This window comes from Phaseolus vulgaris, chromosome 3 (assembly GCF_000499845.2).
Source record: "Phaseolus vulgaris cultivar G19833 chromosome 3, P. vulgaris v2.0, whole genome shotgun sequence".
In the NCBI taxonomy this organism is placed as follows: Eukaryota; Viridiplantae; Streptophyta; class Magnoliopsida; order Fabales; family Fabaceae; genus Phaseolus; species Phaseolus vulgaris.
The window spans coordinates 52,500,750-52,520,597 of record NC_023757.2 but is presented as its reverse complement, the minus strand read 5'-3'; the positions used below and the strand labels follow the sequence as shown (position 1 = coordinate 52,520,597).

General features: G+C 29.1%; 2 protein-coding genes across 3 annotated transcripts; both read right to left on the bottom strand.

The window, feature by feature from the left end:
• Window positions 1-1,801: 1,801 nt before the first annotated feature.
• On the bottom strand, window positions 1,802-6,423 carry LOC137808701 (uncharacterized). Of its 2 annotated transcripts, none has more exons than XM_068609959.1 (4): window positions 6,028-6,423; window positions 5,027-5,318; window positions 4,394-4,444; window positions 1,802-2,330 (listed from the first exon to the last, which is right to left on the bottom strand). In XM_068609959.1, exons 1-4 carry the CDS (start codon window positions 6,267-6,269, stop codon window positions 1,938-1,940), a joined length of 978 nt encoding a protein of 325 aa, XP_068466060.1. In that variant the 5' UTR covers window positions 6,270-6,423; the 3' UTR covers window positions 1,802-1,937. The 2 variants fall into 2 exon arrangements, with proteins under 2 accessions (XP_068466060.1, XP_068466061.1); XM_068609960.1 differs by having other exon boundaries at window positions 5,027-5,306; window positions 6,028-6,405.
• Window positions 6,424-12,028: 5,605 nt separating this feature from the next.
• LOC137808700 (dof zinc finger protein DOF5.7-like) lies at window positions 12,029-13,669 on the bottom strand. The gene has a single exon (XM_068609958.1). The coding sequence runs from the start codon at window positions 13,326-13,328 to the stop codon at window positions 12,291-12,293; it is 1,038 nt and encodes a 345-aa protein (XP_068466059.1). The 5' UTR covers window positions 13,329-13,669; the 3' UTR covers window positions 12,029-12,290.
• Between the last annotated feature and the right edge of the window lie 6,179 nt (window positions 13,670-19,848).

The window sequence follows — 19,848 nt, the reverse complement described above, 5'->3', positions numbered from 1 at the left end:
TAGTGTTAATCCAAAATTAAAAAAATGCAAAACATCCAAAAATGAAAAAACCATTCCGGATCCGCCAATCCGTAATTCAAAATATGCATTCTGGATTCAGAAATCTATAATTGAAAAAAAATCATTCTGGATCCACCAATCCATAATAGAAATTAGGCTTCCAGATTCAGCAATCCGAAAATCAATAATTTATGCAAACTTTATTTTTGGAACACCCCCTCATCCAAAATGCAACATGATTCACTTCCGGATTGATGAATCCGTAGCACAATACCAGATCCCAAAATTGTGGGGGTCAGTTTCGGAATTTACAAAATTGTGGGGGTGCAGGAAGAAAAATGTGGCGGTGCAGGAAGAAACTGCCTTTTTTGTTTATACAACGCTTTTCAGCAAGCGAAATTCTTTCTACACCCAATTTTTTAAACGTACACCCTATATATTTTTAAAAAATCCTTCATTCCAGAGATGACAATCTGAATTAAGAAAAAAATACATTTCAAATAAGTAAATCTGAAAACATATTCCAAAAAAAAGGTTTGTATCCATTTTTAACTTTATTTGAAAACATTTTTGTGGCGCAAGTTCAAATTTGGTTTAAATTTAATTGGGTGTTGTAAGTAATTGCCTTCCAAAAAAATAAACGACAGAGAAATATTTGAAGATTTTATTCCCTCCCAATCTCTACCTCATCAAAAGGATTGATTCAGAAGGAATTTCAGAAAATTAAAAACTTTTATTGTTATGCGTTGTGACATCATCAAATGTTAAAAAAAATAAAAATTATGAAATGTTAGATATTGTCTAGGGGGAAATAAAACGAACTATTTTTTTTTTTCTTTTTGGTCCTAAAATTTGGTTTTAATTTTTTTTTATGTAGATAATATGAATTCAGTGATTCTGATTTGATGATTATGACACCATTAACTAATATGTTTAATAAACAGTAAAGAGCCCATATTACATATCACTCACTAGAATTGTAATACCAGGTAACAATTTTTAAAAATACATATTATTTATTTACTGTAAATATAATACTAAAAATAATTTTAAAATGAAATAAAACCAAAAAAATGAAATTAATAAAGACCAACATAAAAATTCACCTCTTTTATATAGACTGCATACATATATTTCAAATCTTAAGAAAATGAAAACTAATTTTATTTTAAAATTAAAAATTAAAAATATATTTATGAGAATTAAAACACATAATCAAAACGAAATTACTAATATTAGACTCAAATATATATATATATATATATATATATATTTAATTTCTTTAAAATAAACAAGTTTCAATTTTATTTTTCTTTCATGAAAAATACATTTATAAAATGAATCATATTTATCAAGGGTTCATGGGCAACACCACCAATTTTAGCATTGTTTCTTCCTGCACATCCATATGTTCTTCTCGCACCTCCATAAAGTTTTGTATTTCCAAAAATATTCTTATGTAATATTTCAAATTACATAATTCAGAAGTCATTTTTCAAATTCATAATTAACTTATGGATTACATAATCCAGAAGTCTTTAGCTTCCAAATTATCCAAAAACTATTTTTCAAATGCGTATCTGGATTACATAATCCGGAAGCTACTCTCAAATTTAGATTTCCAGATTATATAATCCGGAATACCATTATGGAGTATATAATCCGAAATATATAATCTGAAATATGGGGTGACACAAAAAGAATAAAAAAATATTTTTCATGTTTTGTATGGGATGTCAGAAGAACATATGGAGGTTCAGGAAGAAACAGTCAAATTTTAGATGTTAGAATAAAAGTCATAAAAAGCAGAAAAATTGAAGAACTTACATGATATTTAAGTTCTAATTTTAAAAAGAGATGGGAAAAAGGAGAAATTTGTAATAAGCGTGAGAGATGAAGCTTATGATGAACTTGAATGAGAGCGTAGAAATAGAGAATCATGGATTCTTCGGTTGTAGCATGTACAAGAAAATTCCACCGGCAACTGAAACATTGAGTGACTCATATTCTCCAGCCATTGCAATGCTGACAAGTTCACAAAGCTGCAGGGATTTTTGTGAAAGGCCACTTCCTTCACTTCCTAAAACCAAACACAATGGTGTATCTGATAAGGAATCACAGAAGGTTGGAGAGAGTGAGCACACTGGCTTCACCAACTCTTCAAGCTCTGGATGTCCACCCAGCAACTTCATTTGAAATTCTTCTTTCAGAGACTCCAGATCATTCCAACTGCCACATACAACAGGGATCTGAAAGGAGGCACCTCGGCTAGCCCGAAGAGCTTTCTCATTCAATGGATCACAGCACCCGGGAAGAAGGAAAACTCCATCCTGTCACATTAAACTTTGAATATCAATTAAAATAAAAATTCTAGTTCTAATACTCCAACACACTCCCCTCACGTCGATAGTAACAGCTCGTGCGTAGGATAACATATTATGGATGGTCCAATAACGGTACCTGATAAGTCCAACAAACACTCACTAGGATAGATTCGAAATGGCTCAGATACCATATTAATAAGTGGACTTTAAGCCTAACTTAACCTCATAAAACCGGCTTATGAGGTGAGGTTTACATCCACTTATAAAAAATTAAATATCTTAATCTTTAGTCGATGTACGATCTCTAACAATTACAATTTCTAAAAAAATGAAATATTAACACTTTTTAATACTCTTTTTCAAACATTCTCTTTTAATTTGTTGAATGAAACAAAATATCATGTAACATGCTTAAACTTAAACAAGACAGGAAAGGAAACCTTAAGCAAAATAGAGAGATCAAACATTTGACATACTCGTAGTTGATGGACCTGGGCTATGTTTTAGATGTGCAGGCTTTCGATTTTGGGGGACAACACAACTCTTGTAGTCGAAGGAACCAAGGAGGAGGAGATGATTTAATGAAAAGCCATGGGTCTGTCAAAATATCTAGTGAGGTTGAAGGAGGCAAGAATTATGAGATTGGAAGGGAATCTCACTAGTAGTGTTAGTTGATAGTTGTGCATCACATAACATCATTTCACCACAAGCTGAAGCCTGCTCTCGATTTGTTGATCCTACCTGTTAATTTTGGGAATTCGATTGGGTGATAGATAAATCAATTTTCCTACTAATATTTGACATTGGGTCTTTTCTACAAGAAAACTTTCTTTACATCCAAATGCTTTCTGCCTTATGTTTTACTATGAGCATCCATCTGCATCCTACTACCCTTTTATCTTTTGGTTTGTTAACAATCTCCTAAGTTGAGTTTCTTTTTTAATGCATTCATTTCCTTTCTCTTGGTGTTAGTTCTACTATACATCATATGTGACTTCATCACATAGATCATGGGTGTCCCACAAAGACAAAAACGGTATTGACAAGAAGGGAGACTCCTCTGCTTCAAGTGCTCTCTTCCCCCAAAGTGTAGGGCATGCAAGAAAAAGATTTTATTTCATGAAATGTGACATTCATGGAGATAAAGGCTTGACAACTCTAAGGATGATAACATTCGTATCCATTTTTGTTGGATGGATAACTAAACACATTTTTAGGAACTCTAGGATATGGTTAAGATTATGAAAATGAACTAAAATAGCCCACCTTAAGACCTGACAAGGTAGACTTGACACTAGGGTAGAAGAGAAGAGAGAACAAACGACAGAGACTTAATAAGATTAACATCATTAAGACACGAGAGGGTAACCTATTAATGAAATATGTAGCAATTAATACAACTTTTCCCTACAGATATTTTTATCCTAATGACAACTATTTACAATAAGGCCTATTATCCTTTTCTTCTTTATCCCATGTTTTTGGGTTTGCTGTTTGTTGTATGTTGTGTGTTTGAGTGTATTACTTTCTGTTGACTTATTAAGAGTTATTAGTTATTTTTCTTCTTTATGCTATTATTTATGTATATGGATGCATATGAATATAAATTATGCATTCCAAAAAGGATTTTACGATCCATGTCAATCTTTTTACAGTCCTCGAGTTATAATCTTGAACCCACCCTTCTGGTCCTCAAGTTTGACAACAATGGGAGGATTTCCTATTGAAGAGAAAATTAAGTTGTAAATTTATTCCATGTTTGTTAATGCAAACAAAAGAATATGCCAATTAAAAGAATTATGAATGAGCATAACACTCTACAGGTTTGTTTGAAAAACATCAATTAAAACAAGTAAAACCTCAACACATGATACAGATTGGAAGGTAAGTATATATCAGGAACTTAGATGAGAAGATGTGTTGCCATTCCATGAAACTAGTGAAAGTTTAACATAGGAAACATATACCATAGATATAAAACAGGGTTAGAAAAGCACGCACAGAGGATCGGTAGAATGATATGAAAACATTGTTCCATGACCATATGCCCAGGGGAGATAATTCCTTACCCATCTGAAGGCCACAGCTGATCTGAGCAATGTACCGAGGTTGCCAGGATCCTGCAGAGAACAATTCTAAAATATCACTTACAGCACATGAAGTTTTTCAAACCAACAAGATTCTCACAATGTTTACACTTTGAAGAAACATTGACATACAAGAACGCATGACAAACAGATTATTCAAGCCCTTTCGGTAATTGAAGTCCATGGATATTCTACTTTCCTATGTCCTATATGCAGGATGAGGGGAGCAATGATTATGGAGAACTGGAGATGACTCTGAGCTTCTTTTGAGGAACATAAACTTGAAATTAATTTTATTATTTAGAATATAGACTATAGAGCTGTGGTTAATATTCTACCCAGAGCATGATATTTGATAAATTGTACAACCTAGTGTAATGAAGTAATTGAATTTTTTATGAAAACTTGGTAATTCAATTTAAGTATGTGGGGTTTCCTATAAGTATATAGGGCCTACATTAATCAGAAGTGCAAAAACTGAATGCGTAGAATAAGTGGCAATATTGAAAAAATAGATCAAACCAGGACATTGGTGTCACCTTCCACAAGAAAAATGATCAGGCGATAATTCAGAGACCCAAAATGGTAAAGTCAAGAAGTGACATTATGTATCACCTGAATCCCATCAAGGACTAAAATCCGATGAACAGATGGAAACCATTTCTGGTAGTTCTTTTGATCATTATCAACATTGAAAAAACTGGCAGGAATTTTCATAAGGGCAATTGCATCTAGAGAGTCAGTAGTTTGCAGCCCTGAAAGCTTTCTCATCACTACGGAGCTCACACGCACAATAGAAGCAGTGGATTTATCCAACCCATCAGGAATCTCAGCTTTGTCAGGAAGAATTAAACAATCCATTGAAACACTTTCATCTTGTAATGACTCTTGAAACCTGCGGATTTCTCTGCAAACAATACATATCATCACCCATGTAGTTTTATTCCATAATTTTAGTAAAACATGTCATCCATACTTTAATTGTGGAGAAAAAAATCATATAAAATAAGTTAAGTCCACCCTAACCATCTATAAAGCTAAAAGGGGTGAATCAAGTCATATGCTGTCTGAAATTGTAATTTTGCTCATATTGATGTGATATCCTAAAATGTAGACAAGAACACAAACAAGAAGATTCAGGCAAAAATTTAATTTCAGTACATTGTCTAATCAATGTTACTTTCAGGATTTGAACTCAACCGCATAGGTTTCCACTAATCATATTAATTTACAACTGTTTAAGATTAGTTAGGACAATGTAACTTGAAGCTTAGTAACTGTTACCAGCTGAATAACTAGTGAAAGCACAAGCATAAAATTTTATGTAAAGCTTTTCACAACAAGCTCTCTTTAGCTTATCTTTATTAATGAACAAACTAACACTATCTGAGATAAAATATTCAGCAAGTTGCAGAATGTTTCAACCAAACTCACTAATTTAATTTTTTCAAAGATTGGAATTTGGAAGGCCATGTAGCTTAAAAACCATATGCAACCAATAAAGATTTCTTTTTTTCAGGAAAATCATAAAAGGGTCACTGCCAAAGTACCTCAACCCACCAAAAGGAAACCCAGAAAAAGAGAATTCAGAGAAACGCAGAAGAAAATGATGAAACCTGATAGGGGTAGCGCCGACAACGAGAGCAGAAGCGTGAGCGCGGCGATAGGAAGAGGAGTTGCGGAGCTTGAGGCAGTGCTTCACAAATGGGTTAGAAGGACTAGTTATGAGCTTGGGTTTGTCGTCGTGAGAGGTTCCTTGTTGTTGTGGTGGTTGTTGCGGCGGTGGAGCTGCCGAAAGAGTTGGCTTAAAGCACCATATTTGATGTGTGTGAGGATATAAAATAGAAGCACATTGCATTTCGGTTTGTGACTTCTTCCACTGCTGCAGAAGGCTATGCTTGTGATATTATTATGCTCCTGGCTAAAGCTTCCAACATTTTGGGGAGAAAGTAAAACGATTTTATTGGCTAATGCTCTCTATTGAGTTTAGTTCTAGAGCATGGTTTTAGACCAAATTGGGGGCAATTTTTGTTCCTTTTAAAGTTGTGAAAATCGTATACGATATAATTATTTTAAATTAAAATTGTGAAATGAAATAATTATTTTTAATTAAATCAAAATTTATTTTTAATAAAATCTTGTTACTTTGTTACGATTTTTTTAATTTTAAAAAATAATATTACTTTAGAATCAATGGAGGATGGATTTTTATCGGAAATGAGCACTTTGAGAGTTTTTTTTTTTCTTCTTAACTTTGTAAAGATGGTACATGGTAGTGTAAGTTTTATTTACGTTTGTTTTAGACTAATTTTTATGGGTTATGTATTAGACGCAATAAAGTAAGGTGTAAATAGAAAAAGAGAGTTCAGTTAGAGTTACAATTGAGTATCCTTAAGCCCAATGCAACCCTAGGTTGTCTAGGGTTTCCAAAAAAACAAGCATGGAGTGACTAGGTGGAAGCATAGAACGTCCAAGCATGTCATGGGAATCATGAGGAGTCCACCTAAGCATGAAAGTCCACATGTCATCTTCTCAATGGAGAAAATTTTCTTCCAATGAAGAAATGTCATTTGTCAACTTTTAATTTGAGAAGATTTGTTCCAATAAGAGAAAGTCATTTGTGATCATGAGAGTTATGGAAAGAAGGTAAGTTGAGACAAAAATAAATTTGGTGTTTTTATATTAAGCTATGTGAATGAAAAAAATTGTGTTGTTTTTAAGAAAATAACACTGAACAATTATAATATAAATAATGAGTGAACAACACGCTCATAATTATATTAAGCCACGTGTCATTCATTTAATAATATATTTAAAAAAAAGTTAGGTAATTTTATTTTCTAAATTTCTTAGGAAGAAGACATATTTGATGTTTGTATGTAATAAAATTTCATTACTTTGAAGTAACAAAACACTTTAATATATTATAACTAAACAACTAGGTAACACTTAAAGGATGACGTATATCATTCCCTCAATCATATTTTTACAAATAAAAAGTATGTCAGGTAACATTTAGTTCTTAAAGTTTATAATAGAAACATATATAGATAAACAAGAATAAATTTGATTTTCATATATTAATAAATGCATATTGTGCTACTTTGAGAGAGAATAACACAAAACAACTATTGTACATTTTAAAAGTAACACATGTAATTGTTTTATGATACCTTTAAAGCAAACAACAAACTGTGTAACATCAATTTTTTGAAGTTAAGAAAGGAAGGTCAATAGATACAGAAATAAATTTAGTTTAGTACAAAGCATGTATTGGACATTTCAAAAGTAATGTATGTAATTTGCTTTATAATACTTTTCAAGCAAAACAATAATTTGTAAAACAACAACTTTCTAAAGTGAAAGAAGGCAGGTAGAGACAAAAAAATAAATTTGATATTCATACATAAAAAAATTGTGTTGCTTCAAGAGGATAATGTAGAATAATTATAGTACAAATCATGAGTGACGTATGTCATTCATTTAACTATATGTTTTCAAAATGAAAAAAATAAGTTAGGTGACATTTACTTTCTAAAATTTATGGGAAGAAGACATATTTAATGTTTATGTAATAAAATTTCATTATTTTGAAGTAACAATACACTTGAGTATATAGTTCATACATTCGAACTAAACAACTACATGTTAGGAGTGACCTATGTGATTCAAACAAAAAAGTACTTATATTCGAACTAAACAACTAAATGTTATAAGTGACGTATGTGATTCAAACAAAAAAACAAGTCATGCAACAATTACTTCCTAAAGTTTATGACAAAAACATATATAAATGAGAATAAATCGATTGTACGTATATTCGATCACATAAATGCATAATTGTCTCAATTTGAAAGAATAATGCAAAGTATTTATTGGACATTTCAAAAATAACATATGTCATTTGTTCCATTTCATGTTACCTTTCAAGCAAACAATAATTTTTTATAACATTTTTTTTTAAGTTATGAAAATAAAATAGATAGAGACAAAAATAAATTTGGTATTCATGTTGGTTACATAAATGCAAAATATTGTGTGTTTTTTTTAGAATAATACATAACTATTATATTAAATTTGACATATATTATTTGTTCCTTAATATGTTTTCAAAAAAAAAAAAATCATACAACATTTATTTTTTGAAAGTTTATGAAAATAAAATACATATTCGAGTTAGTTCGTATGTTACATCATATAATTGGATTACTATGAAAGGACAACACAATAATAATTGGATATTATTCAACGAATTTTTTTCAAACAAATAGTAAGTCATGTAATATCATTTCCTTCCAAAAGTTTATTAGAAAAAAATAGATAAAATAATATTAAATTTAGTGTTAAATGTAATACTTCACATAAATGTATAAAATTGTGTTGGTGTTGAGAGAATAATCATTGGACATTTTTAAAAAATTATATATTTCATTCAATCCATAATATATATTTCAAATAAATGGCTAGTCATGTTATTAACTTTATGAAGCTGAGAAGTAAAGGTGATAATAAATTTAAATAATTACATGTTAGGTCACTACATTTATTTACTAATTTCCTTAATTAGATTACTAATTTTAAGAGAATAAAATAATTAGTTGTTATAGTAACTAAATCAGAGACCATTTTAGAGACTAAAATTTTGTTTGATTTCTAAATTAGTCTTTATTATTGTTAAATGGTTTTTAAATTGCTATCTAATTAGCAACCAAGGTTTTTGCTACAAAATTTAGAATCTAAATAAGTGGTAGTTAAAATCTTGGTAGCTAATTAGATACCAATTTAAAAATTATTTATCAATAATAGAAATTAATTTAAAAACCAATAATTTTTTTAGTTTCTAAAATAGTATTTAATTTGGTCATTATGTAATTAATTATTTTTTATCTTTAAAATTGATTTCTATTCAATAATTTTCTTGTAGTGTAATAATAAAAACTAATTTAAATATCAATATTTTTTTAGCCTCTAAAATAATATCTAATTTAATCACTATAGAAAACTAATAATTTTTTATCAATAAAAATTGTTCTTATTTAATGATTTTTTAGTGTATTTTGTAAAAAAACTATTTTATGTTAATGTACTGTAGCTGTAAATTAAAGTCAAGGTTCATGTGAGCGTAAATCAAACCCAAGTTTCATGGTTCATGGACTATATAATTAGAAGGGGTTATATATTACAGGAGAAGGAGAAGAGAGAGAGAAGGAGAGAGAAGTGAACGGAAAATGGAAAGAAGCAGGTGGTGAATTGGTCACAAAGTGAAATGATGAATTTGGCGAGATCGTGGAGATTGTCTTGTCGGGTTTGAATATGCCTTGCTCCAAAACCCAGATCCAGTGGAAGAAGACAAATCTGTGACAGAGACGAAAGAAAGCGATGTTCTCCTTCTTCTTATGTTGTGGAAGGTGAAGGAAAGATAGAGAGATAGATGGGGTTCTTATCCAAGAAAAGAATAAGGGTGCGTTATTTTAGCTTGTTGTGCCCTGATGCATCATGATGATGATGTTTGCATGTCTGAAGCATGTTTCATACGTCTGCAGATGCTTGTCCTTCACGTTCAACACTCATAGTACATACACACACATAGCTTCTACGATGCTTGTGTAGAATCTTGATAAAAACCAAAACAACATAAAATAGAAGAATATATGTAAAATGATTAAGGAAAGAAGAATATGTGTTGTGGTCATACATATGATTGCTTGCAGTTGGGTAGTGGGGGGAAGAATCAAGTGATGAAAGATGGTGGGCCAGAAGTTATGAGAAGTTGAGAACACTGAGTTTATCTGGGACGTAGATAAATGCGTATGTCATGAGTTTCTTGCAGTTTTCTAAGTTGTAAAATGACACCACCAGAGTTCAACAACAAAAAGAAGAGTTTCTATCTGCAACTCTCACGTTAATCACGCACCTTCGTCTCAATGTTTTTAATTTATCTTTCTTGCCGTGACCCATCAGATTCAATCCTCATATGGAAACAAACAATTACACAAAACTTGTATACTTCTCAAGCCACTCATTCTAAAAGTACTTCGTACGTTCATGCACAAATATTTATTTATAAGACATGTTATTACTTATATATATATATATATATATATATATATATATTAGAGTATATTTAACAAATAATGATATATTATAAAAGCAATAAAATAAAATTTATTAATAGGGGAAAAGGGGATTTTATAATCAGAAAGGAAGTGTACGGAGAATTAAGAAATTATAAAAAGTAGGAAAAAGAAAAAGTCACCTATATATGCAGATTCAATTCAGAGAGGGAATATATTTGTTTTGATGGAAACCAAAGTGACCTTTCCTACTGAATCATGAGCAAAGGGAATGTTGCTAGATATAAGATTTATTAAGGCTTCTCGTGTTTTAGTTGTTTTTTTTATTATTTTAACATTGGTAAAATGAGGACACAAATCTCAATAATAGTATGACGTTAAGAACATAGCAAGACTTGCCCAGAAATTATTCAGAGATATGTAAGAGAATCTTAGACTTGTGTTTAGAACCGAAAGGAAAGACTCGTTTTCTTTATATGTGGAAACAATTTTGACTAAACAAGGTTACGCAACAGTTTTGAAAGTGTTGTATTTGCATGCTCACATAATATATAAACTAGATTAATATGATTTATGAAGGGATAAAAAAACAATGTGAATGTAGTGTTTTAAGCATTTGTGGGGTCTGTTTTTTCCGCTCAAATAGTGAAAGTGAGAAATAAAGATGACAGACCGGAAGCAAGGAAAAGCAATTCTTCAATTTGCTTTCTCTTTCCCATTCTATGACATGATGCAGAATTACAATGAGCGTTGATGCTCAGTGGCATTTAGCACGGATTTGAGGGCTCACTCTCCAAAAATCATAAAGCTACTAAACAAAAAAAAACGAACCTAAGCTTTAGATGACACAGTTTTCTCTCTCTAGCTCGTTCAAACGTTGACAGTGTTTCATTAAACATACTTTCAAACCACCCTTTTTCAGACACCAAATCACACCACAGTGTAACTAATTATTGCAAAAGAGCCAAGTAACATAGAAATATTGAGGAAAATTAATGTGTGTATGTATTTAGAAAGAGAGTGCAGGCTACAAACAGGGCCTTGATATTGCAGAGAAATTAACTATAGCAAAGGCCATGCCAGTCACTGCCACTATGTTGTGTTTTTTGTGTATTTTGCATTGATCAGTAACTGAAGGAACCTGAGACTCAGCTCTCTGATAATGGACACACAGTGACACGCTAAGACACTGGTATGAGTTGCTTCTTTTTTATTAACGGAAAAAAAAATAAAAATCATAGCATTAACGTTCCCAGATATTAATCAACAACCGTCCAAAAACCCTTCACGTATCCCACAAAAAATATCGAGGGAAACGGTAATCTTATCACCGACCTCTTGAGAAAATGCCATGTAAAGACAAAACTACAGTTCATCAAATTACTTCAGTTTAGAAACAATTAATTTCATTGTGAGCACATTTCTCGATTCTCTACAGCCCAATTTGTATCTCTTCTGTTGGAGTGCATATATATGTAATAAGCAATTAATGAACGAGATATCTCTAATATTCAATATATGTATGGATTGAAAACTGAGACAATTATATTGAACAAGAACTATTTCAATTGATATGTATATATATGAACACATAGTTATGTTCTTATAGTTCTTAAATTTAACTATTCTTTCTGTTACATATATGATATGAAGGAAACATGAAGAAGAAAACTAACTAAATAAGCAATTAAAAGATGCAACTAAGAGATTTTAGAGAATTATAGATTTGTCCTATGGCCTAATTATAACTTGTTCCTTTTCCTTGCAAGATTAAGAAAAGGTTTCTAAGTCCTCCTTGGTTAAATCTAGGGCAAAGCGGTGTATGGTTGGTGCTGCAAATCTCCCCAGGCAAGGGCACTAGACCAGTTGTTGTTTGGATCGTTGCTAATGTGGTTAACATTGGCAGCACCATTGCTTGTTGAAGGAGACACTGAGGGAAAGGAATTCCCGAAGAACCATTCGGTGGATGCTGCAGTAACTGTCTCCCCACTTGGGCCTCCATTTATGGAACTGACAGCTGGCAAGTTCTCTGGCTTCGAAGACGAAACCTTCTGATTCCCAAAACCATTCATCGCAACGCTTCTCTCGCCTTTCTGGCTGTCCCCACCGAACATCATTGTCGCCATGCGCTGCTGCTGCAGCTTCAGGTGCAAATCCTGGTTGATGTTGCTCAGCGACTCGATTGAAGAGGCCAGGCTGCTGTGAACGTTCATGGCTTCCATGGTCTGCAGGGTTTGCATTGCACTGTTCAGTGGATCAGACAGCGAGGCCCTTTCGGACCTACGTGGTGCCCAGAGGTCAGGGCTGGGCGGAACAAGACCCAAGAGAGGGTTCGAAACAGCAGCAGGGGGGTCTTGGAAGGCAGAGAAAGCAGAAAGAGAAGTGGTTGAAGATGACGCAACGTCCCCAAAGGAAGAGAACTGGTTGAAGGGGGGTGCTGGGAGGTGTTGTTGAGTGTTGAAAGTAGTGAGCCTGGAGGGAAAGGGCAACCCTCCGAGGTTAAAGTCAACGGAAGGTGGAACTGTGAGACCATGAAAATTGAAGTCTTTGGAGGAGGATGAAGAAGAGGAGGAAGAAGGTTTCACCTTTTTGTTCTTCCGGCAACCACCTCCTATTGGGACGTTCCGCAAGGCGCCACCGTTGGTCCAGTACCTCCTGCACGTCTTGCAGAAGTGCCTGGGCTGAGTTAGGCTGTAGTTGTTGTAGTAGCAGAACTTGGTGTTGGGTGAGTCACATCTGGGGCACTTGACACCTTGTTCGGGCGCTGGCCTGGTCGTTTTGCGGCCCTCAGTGACCTCATGGTCTTTGGGTGTTGGTGGCGGCATGCCTTCTGGTGGCACCATTGAAGAAAGAGAGAGAAAAAAGAAAGATAGGTATGTATGTAGCTATATAGAGAGGAAGAGGGAGAGGGAAAGGTTGAGCTTCAATTGAATGATTTCATGCAGGGTGGAAGAAGAAGAAGAAGAAGAAGGGGTTGAATGTTGATGGGTGCTTGTGATCCTCATCAAAGAGGGTGATTGAGAATTGGTAGATGATGTGTGTGTGAATGAGGTGGGTGAAGTGGGCTTTTTAAAGGTATCAGGCAATAGAGAAAGGCATAGGTTTAGACAAATGTATATGCAACGGAGGAGACAGATCTCACTAGAAACCGGATATCGTGTATATTGAGGAGAGAGAGAAAGTAGTAAACGAGAGAAACGTAGCAAGATGATGCAAACTGTTATGGCACTATAATGAGATCCACCATTTCTACTATAAACAAAAATTAGGCACAAGTTAAGGTTCATTTTAATGATGTGTATTGGGATTTGTTGAATAATATCAACACCCATAATACTATTACTACTATTACTTCCTCCCACAGTTTTTATATTACCACTCACTACTCTTCTCTTATCTTGTCTTTATTGGGAATATTTGCTGTAAAACTACCACTTAACAAACACTAATTATTGTAGTCAACCAGAACAATCCTCATGAGCTTAATCAAAATATGATAGCAGCTGTTTTATGAACAAGAACATCATTAATTAGGAGATAAGAAAAATAATTTTACTAATTTAGATCACAATACGACAATACACTTTCATCATCGTCATTTCGACATCATCGTCATTTCCAATTTTGAATATATACTTTAAAGAGAAATGATACTCTTGACAATCATGAAATTTCGAATGTATATTTTAATATAGAGAAATGATACTTTGAAAACCATAAAAGTCGTATACAACTTTTGATGTGATAGATTTAGATATAAATATATATAATAAAGAGTAAATTTGTAATTAAATTATATGGAAAAAATTAAAATAATAATATTGAGAGTTGTAATTAGGTTGTATAAAAAATATGGGTTGTCAATATATCATTATTCTTTAATAAAATATTCCATCTATTGATTTTTTTTAATTAACACAGATACCATTTAATAAATACTTGCAAAAAAATATTATTTTTAACCATTTTTATGCATGAAAAGAAATTAAGTTCTATTTCTCAAGGCAAGACATGTTTTATGGCTAAATGGGATATTCATTTATAATTAAAAATACAACAAAATGAAATTAAAAACGCGTGTTTGGATGGTAGGTAAAAAAAAGCTGTCTACGTTTTAATAATCATAACTAAATCTAATACAGCATGTTTTTACGTTTTTTTTTTATGAATTATAACGTAAAAATCAATCAAAACATGCGTTTCTAAATTGAAAACAAATACATATTATAAATCATTCCAAGTTCCAAATTAATAATCATATTTTATTGTATAATTAGTAACGCAGCTTTCTTTCTGAGGACCCAACTAAAGAAAAAAAAAACTTTTTGATCTCACTCCAAAATCTATGTCTAACAAACTTTCTGGTCGTCTTACATGCCCTTACTTTTTCATTTAAGTTACTTATACCTTGATTTTGACCCTTTTTGTTTCAATATATATAATTGGCAATTTTTGAGCCTCATATGTTTTCTGAGGGCCAAAAATATCACTCTTAACCATTTTATATATTGTTCAAAATTAATGTCTATAATTAAATTGAAGTGTACAACTCAACTTGTAGCAACACATAGGAATAGATTTTAGGCACTGTCAAATTTAAGGAATCAGTTTCAGTCTTTCATAAATAGTCTCAAACTCAACATTTGTTCTGTCTGAACCAATTTAGTGACAGATTGAAATAGTTGGTGATGTTTTTATATAAGTCACAAATTTTCTATTTATTATTTTTGTATTTTTTTTTCTTTACAGAGAAAGCTTATACATTCCTTGTAGTAAAATAATTTTCTTTTATTTCCCACCATGTACTGCTTTTTTATATTTAAAGCATTTATTTATCTAACTCATATATTTGTTCTTTTCTAAATTTGTTACTACATGATTCATCTTATTTATTACTTTCTTTTTTCTTCTTTAACCATGTCACTATGAAAAAATTATTAAATAAAAAATAATTTTAGAAATTAAAAATAATTAATTATTATATTGACTAAATTAGAAACTGTTTTAGAAATTAAAAAAAATTGGTTTTAAAATTAATTTTTATTATTGTTAAATAATTTCTAAATTAATATCTAATTAACAATCAAAGTTTTTGCTACCAAATTTAAGATCTAAATAATTGGTAGTTAAAATCTTGGTAGTTAATTAGATACTAATTTATAAACTATTTAACAAGAAATCAAACAAATTTTTAGTTTTTAAAATATTTCTAATTTAGTTAATATAACAACTAATTATTTTAGTTTATAAAATTAATTTATTTAATAATTTTTTTTAAGTGTTATTAATATTTGTTAAACATATGAAATTAATATGAAAATATTTTTTTATGTGAATAAGAAGTGAGCAACAGTGGGTGCTCTGCACACTGCCAGCACCTTGTCTATTTCTTTCCTTGAAACGTCCCTTTTAGAATTGAAGATTACTTTTTAACTTACTTTGAAGAACCCCAAAAAAGCTTACACGTGTTATATATATTACCTCACCCCATTAATCTATATTATTAACTCTTCAGTTAATTGTTGCAATGTGATCTTATTATGCTTCTTTATCAATCAATCATACAAAGTAATACAAGTTTTGTTATGCTAAAAGAAAGTGATTGATTGAACTAAAAGATACACTTAATCATATTTAAAAACTGAATTTATATATCTTTTAATTAATCCAATATCATAAATTAGTTTAGTAAAGTGAATTCCATCTTGTTAATATATTCTTTCATTGATTATTTTAAATATAGGATTAGAGAAAACCTGCATCACATGAAATCTAATAAATGATAGATTTTGAATCACTTATTATATTATCTTAATAACTACAGTTATATCTAATTCGGTATTATAAAACCAACTTATAATTTATATAGTATAATTTCATTTAATTTTTAATTGAGATACAATTTACAGCATCCATAATAATAATACATATAAAAAAAATTATTAAATAACAACTTATTATATTCATAATTAAATAAAAATTAATTTAGATATTAAAAACAATTATTTATTATATTGATTAAACTATATATTATTTTATAAATTAAAAAGTATTGATACATGTTTGATCATCTAAAGTTGGTTTTTATTTTTATTTTTTTATTTCTGATTAAAAAAATGAGAATCTTTGATTTTGGATCTTATAGTTGTTGTTTTGATTCTTTTGTTTCTTTCCTAGTTTCTCTATGTGATACTTTCTTAAAAGATATTAAAAATTTATGTTTTAACTAATATAAATTTGTAATTTTTTTTATATATGGATATTGACTTAGTCTCCATACTTGTTTTTTTTCTTTTTTAATAATATTTTTTCATGTAACAAAAAGATATCTTAATATAAAATTTTATTAAAAAATAAATTAATTTAATTAAATACTAATTTAGAATTTAAAATAATTTATATCTAAAATCTTGATATTATATACCAAATTTAAATATTATTTTATATAAATAATAATAATAAAAACTATTTCAAATATTAATATTTAAGTTTATAAAATAATATATAATTTAATTATTATAATAACTAAAAAAATTTCTTAAAATTAATTATTATTTAATATCTTTTTAATACAATAATACTACTAGTAGTAAAATAAAATAAAAACAACTAAGAAAATACAGTCCATCATCAATGGTAAGTGTTTCATTTTCTTAACGTCTTGAGTGATATTTATCAATATTTTTATAAAACAAATCCTTAATTACTTTTTAATCATACCCTGTTCATGATATTTAAACTTAAAAATATTAATTACATCTAAAGTCTTATCATAATTAATCAGGAAAACTAGTATTTTGTTATCAATAGGAATTTAGTTGTCAAATATTACTACATGAAAATTATTAAATAAAATCATTAAATAGAAAATAATGTAAAGATAAAAAATATTAGTCACTGTATTGACTAAATTATAGATTATTTTAGAAAAAAAAATGTTTTCTAAATTAATTTCTATTATTGCTAAATAGTTTCTAAATTATATCTAATTAAGCACAAAGTTTTTCTACCAAATTTATAATCTAAATAATTGATAGTTAAAACTTTGGTAGCTAAATTATTTATCAATAATAGAAACTAATTTTGAAATCATAAATTTTTTTAATCTCTAGAATGGTCAGTAATTTATAGCTACTAATTATTTTTTATCTTTAAAATTGATTTTATTTAATGATTTTCTTGTAGCATATTTTTGGTTCCTGAAATTTAAAATGAATATTTTTATTTTAAATTTTGATTTTTAAAATTTTTAAAATTGGAAAAACACTTTTAATTACTAAATATTAAACTGGAGAAAGTAAAGTAATTAAAAATTGTTTTAAATGACTAGAAAACACATTAAAGAAACTAAAACGTGATTTATTTTGAAATTGAAGAGAAAAAAGGTAAATTGATAATTGAGTGGAAATATTAATATAGAGAAAAAGAAAAAGGTTGAATTGATTTGGAAATCCAGTGTGGTTGATGTTTGTTTCTATATCTGTGTCTGACATAATAGAAGAAAGTACAGATGTGAAGGGTGGTGTAAGTGGAAAGATGCCAAATCTATAACAAGTGTTTAACGGTTGTGATGAAGCATTAATCTGTGTGTCTAAGTTGATAGAACACAGTACCTTTCTGTGAAGCAGAAGCAGGTTGAGATGCATGCATGCATGCATTCTGATGCCACGTTACATACTTTCACTAGCACACAACACATCAACCACCTATATCTTATCTCTACATAACATTAAATATTTCATTAATTAATTTATTGTTTATGCGTTACCAAATTAAATATTTATGTTTCGCTGAATACAAATAAGTAAAATATATCAGGCTATGCTGGGACATTTTCTTTAAATAACAAATTTTTTAAGATAGAAATGACATAATTTTTTTAAAATTTAAAATTATTTTATACATAAATTTATTACTTAAAAAAATATTAAATAGAAACTAATTTTAGAAAGAAAAAATAATAATTATATATTAAATAAATTAGATATTATTTTATAGACTAAAAAAATTATTGATATTTAAATTAGTTTTTATTATTAATAAAATTTATAAATTAATTTTTAAATAGTTATTAAGATTTTATGTACCAACTATTTTATATAGTTTTTAAATAGTTACAAAGATTTTATAGTGATTAACTCTTTTATATTATAAAGCTAATAGCTAAAACATGTATATGTATAGCTAATTAGATACTAATTTAAAAATTATTTATTAATAATATAAATTATTTTAGATATTAATAAATTTTTTAGTTTATGAAATAATATTTAATTTAGTCAATATAGTAATTAATTATATTTAGTCTCTAAAATTGATTTTATTTAATTATTTTTTATAGTCTATCTTTTTTTAAAAATATCTATATAAGTTTTTTTTAATTTATAAAGCAATTTAAAAAGAAATCTAAAAATTTTACAAAAAAAAAAATTATCCCAAAAAATTATTAAATATCAACTAATTAAGAGACAAAATAATTAATCATTATATTGATTAAGTTATATATAGGGTTTTATAGACTAAAAAATTATTAGCTACAAATTATTTTAGATTTTAAATTAGTTTTTAATTAAATTAGTGATTAATTTAGAATGTAAAGTAATTAGTAGTTAAAATCTTAATAGCTAATGTTAGACATCAATTTATAAACTATATTAAATATATTTATTAATAATAAAAACTATTTTAGATACCAATAATTTTTTAATTTATAAAATAGTATTTAACTTAGTGAAATGACTAATTATTATTTTTTAAAATAAATTGATATTTAATAATATTTTTTTGTAATATTCTAACATATTTGTAAAAAAATTGGCATAAAGTAGCAAGAGTTTCATGCCTTTCACTTTAAAGCTAGGTTTTAACATCGAAATCTTTTTTTCTAAACTTCAATAGTCATGTTGATATTATATAAAAGGGTTTTAAAATTAGGTTATTATATCTTAAATAAAGTTAAGTCATAAAATAAAATATATTTTTTTTATCTCGTGAAAGTCTTAAAAATAACATAACTACAAAATAAAATAAGTTTTTTTTTTATTTGCATGATGAAGTAAGAATGTGTATAAGTTTAAAAAATAATGTCACATAGTGTGATTCATAAAAATAATTTGCATTGGAGATGAAGTAAGAAAAGAGAAGAAACGGAAAAAAAAAATTAACTTAGGATAAATTGTGAGACATATCTATTAACAACTATACTCCTAGAATTGTTTTTCACGAAAAATATTCATGACCCAAACCAAAAATCTAGCGACAACGTGACAAAATTATTTTAGTTGCACGATCAATTATAAATAGTTATAACCATTAGAGTATAAGTATTCTTGTAGCCATATATTTTAATTATATATATAATAT

Excerpts from the sequence above, each read along its gene's own strand:
- LOC137808701 (XM_068609959.1), bottom strand. The coding sequence starts at position 6,269 with ATGCAATGTGCTTCTATTTTATATCCTCACACACATCAAATATGGTGC. Across the intron at positions 5,319-6,027 it reads GTCGGCGCTACCCCTATCAG|AGAAATCCGCAGGTTTCAAG; the intron begins GTTTCATCATTT and ends TATTGTTTGCAG. Across the intron at positions 4,445-5,026 it reads TAGTCCTTGATGGGATTCAG|GATCCTGGCAACCTCGGTAC; the intron begins GTGATACATAAT and ends TGTTCTCTGCAG.
- LOC137808700 (XM_068609958.1), bottom strand. The coding sequence starts at position 13,328 with ATGGTGCCACCAGAAGGCATGCCGCCACCAACACCCAAAGACCATGAG.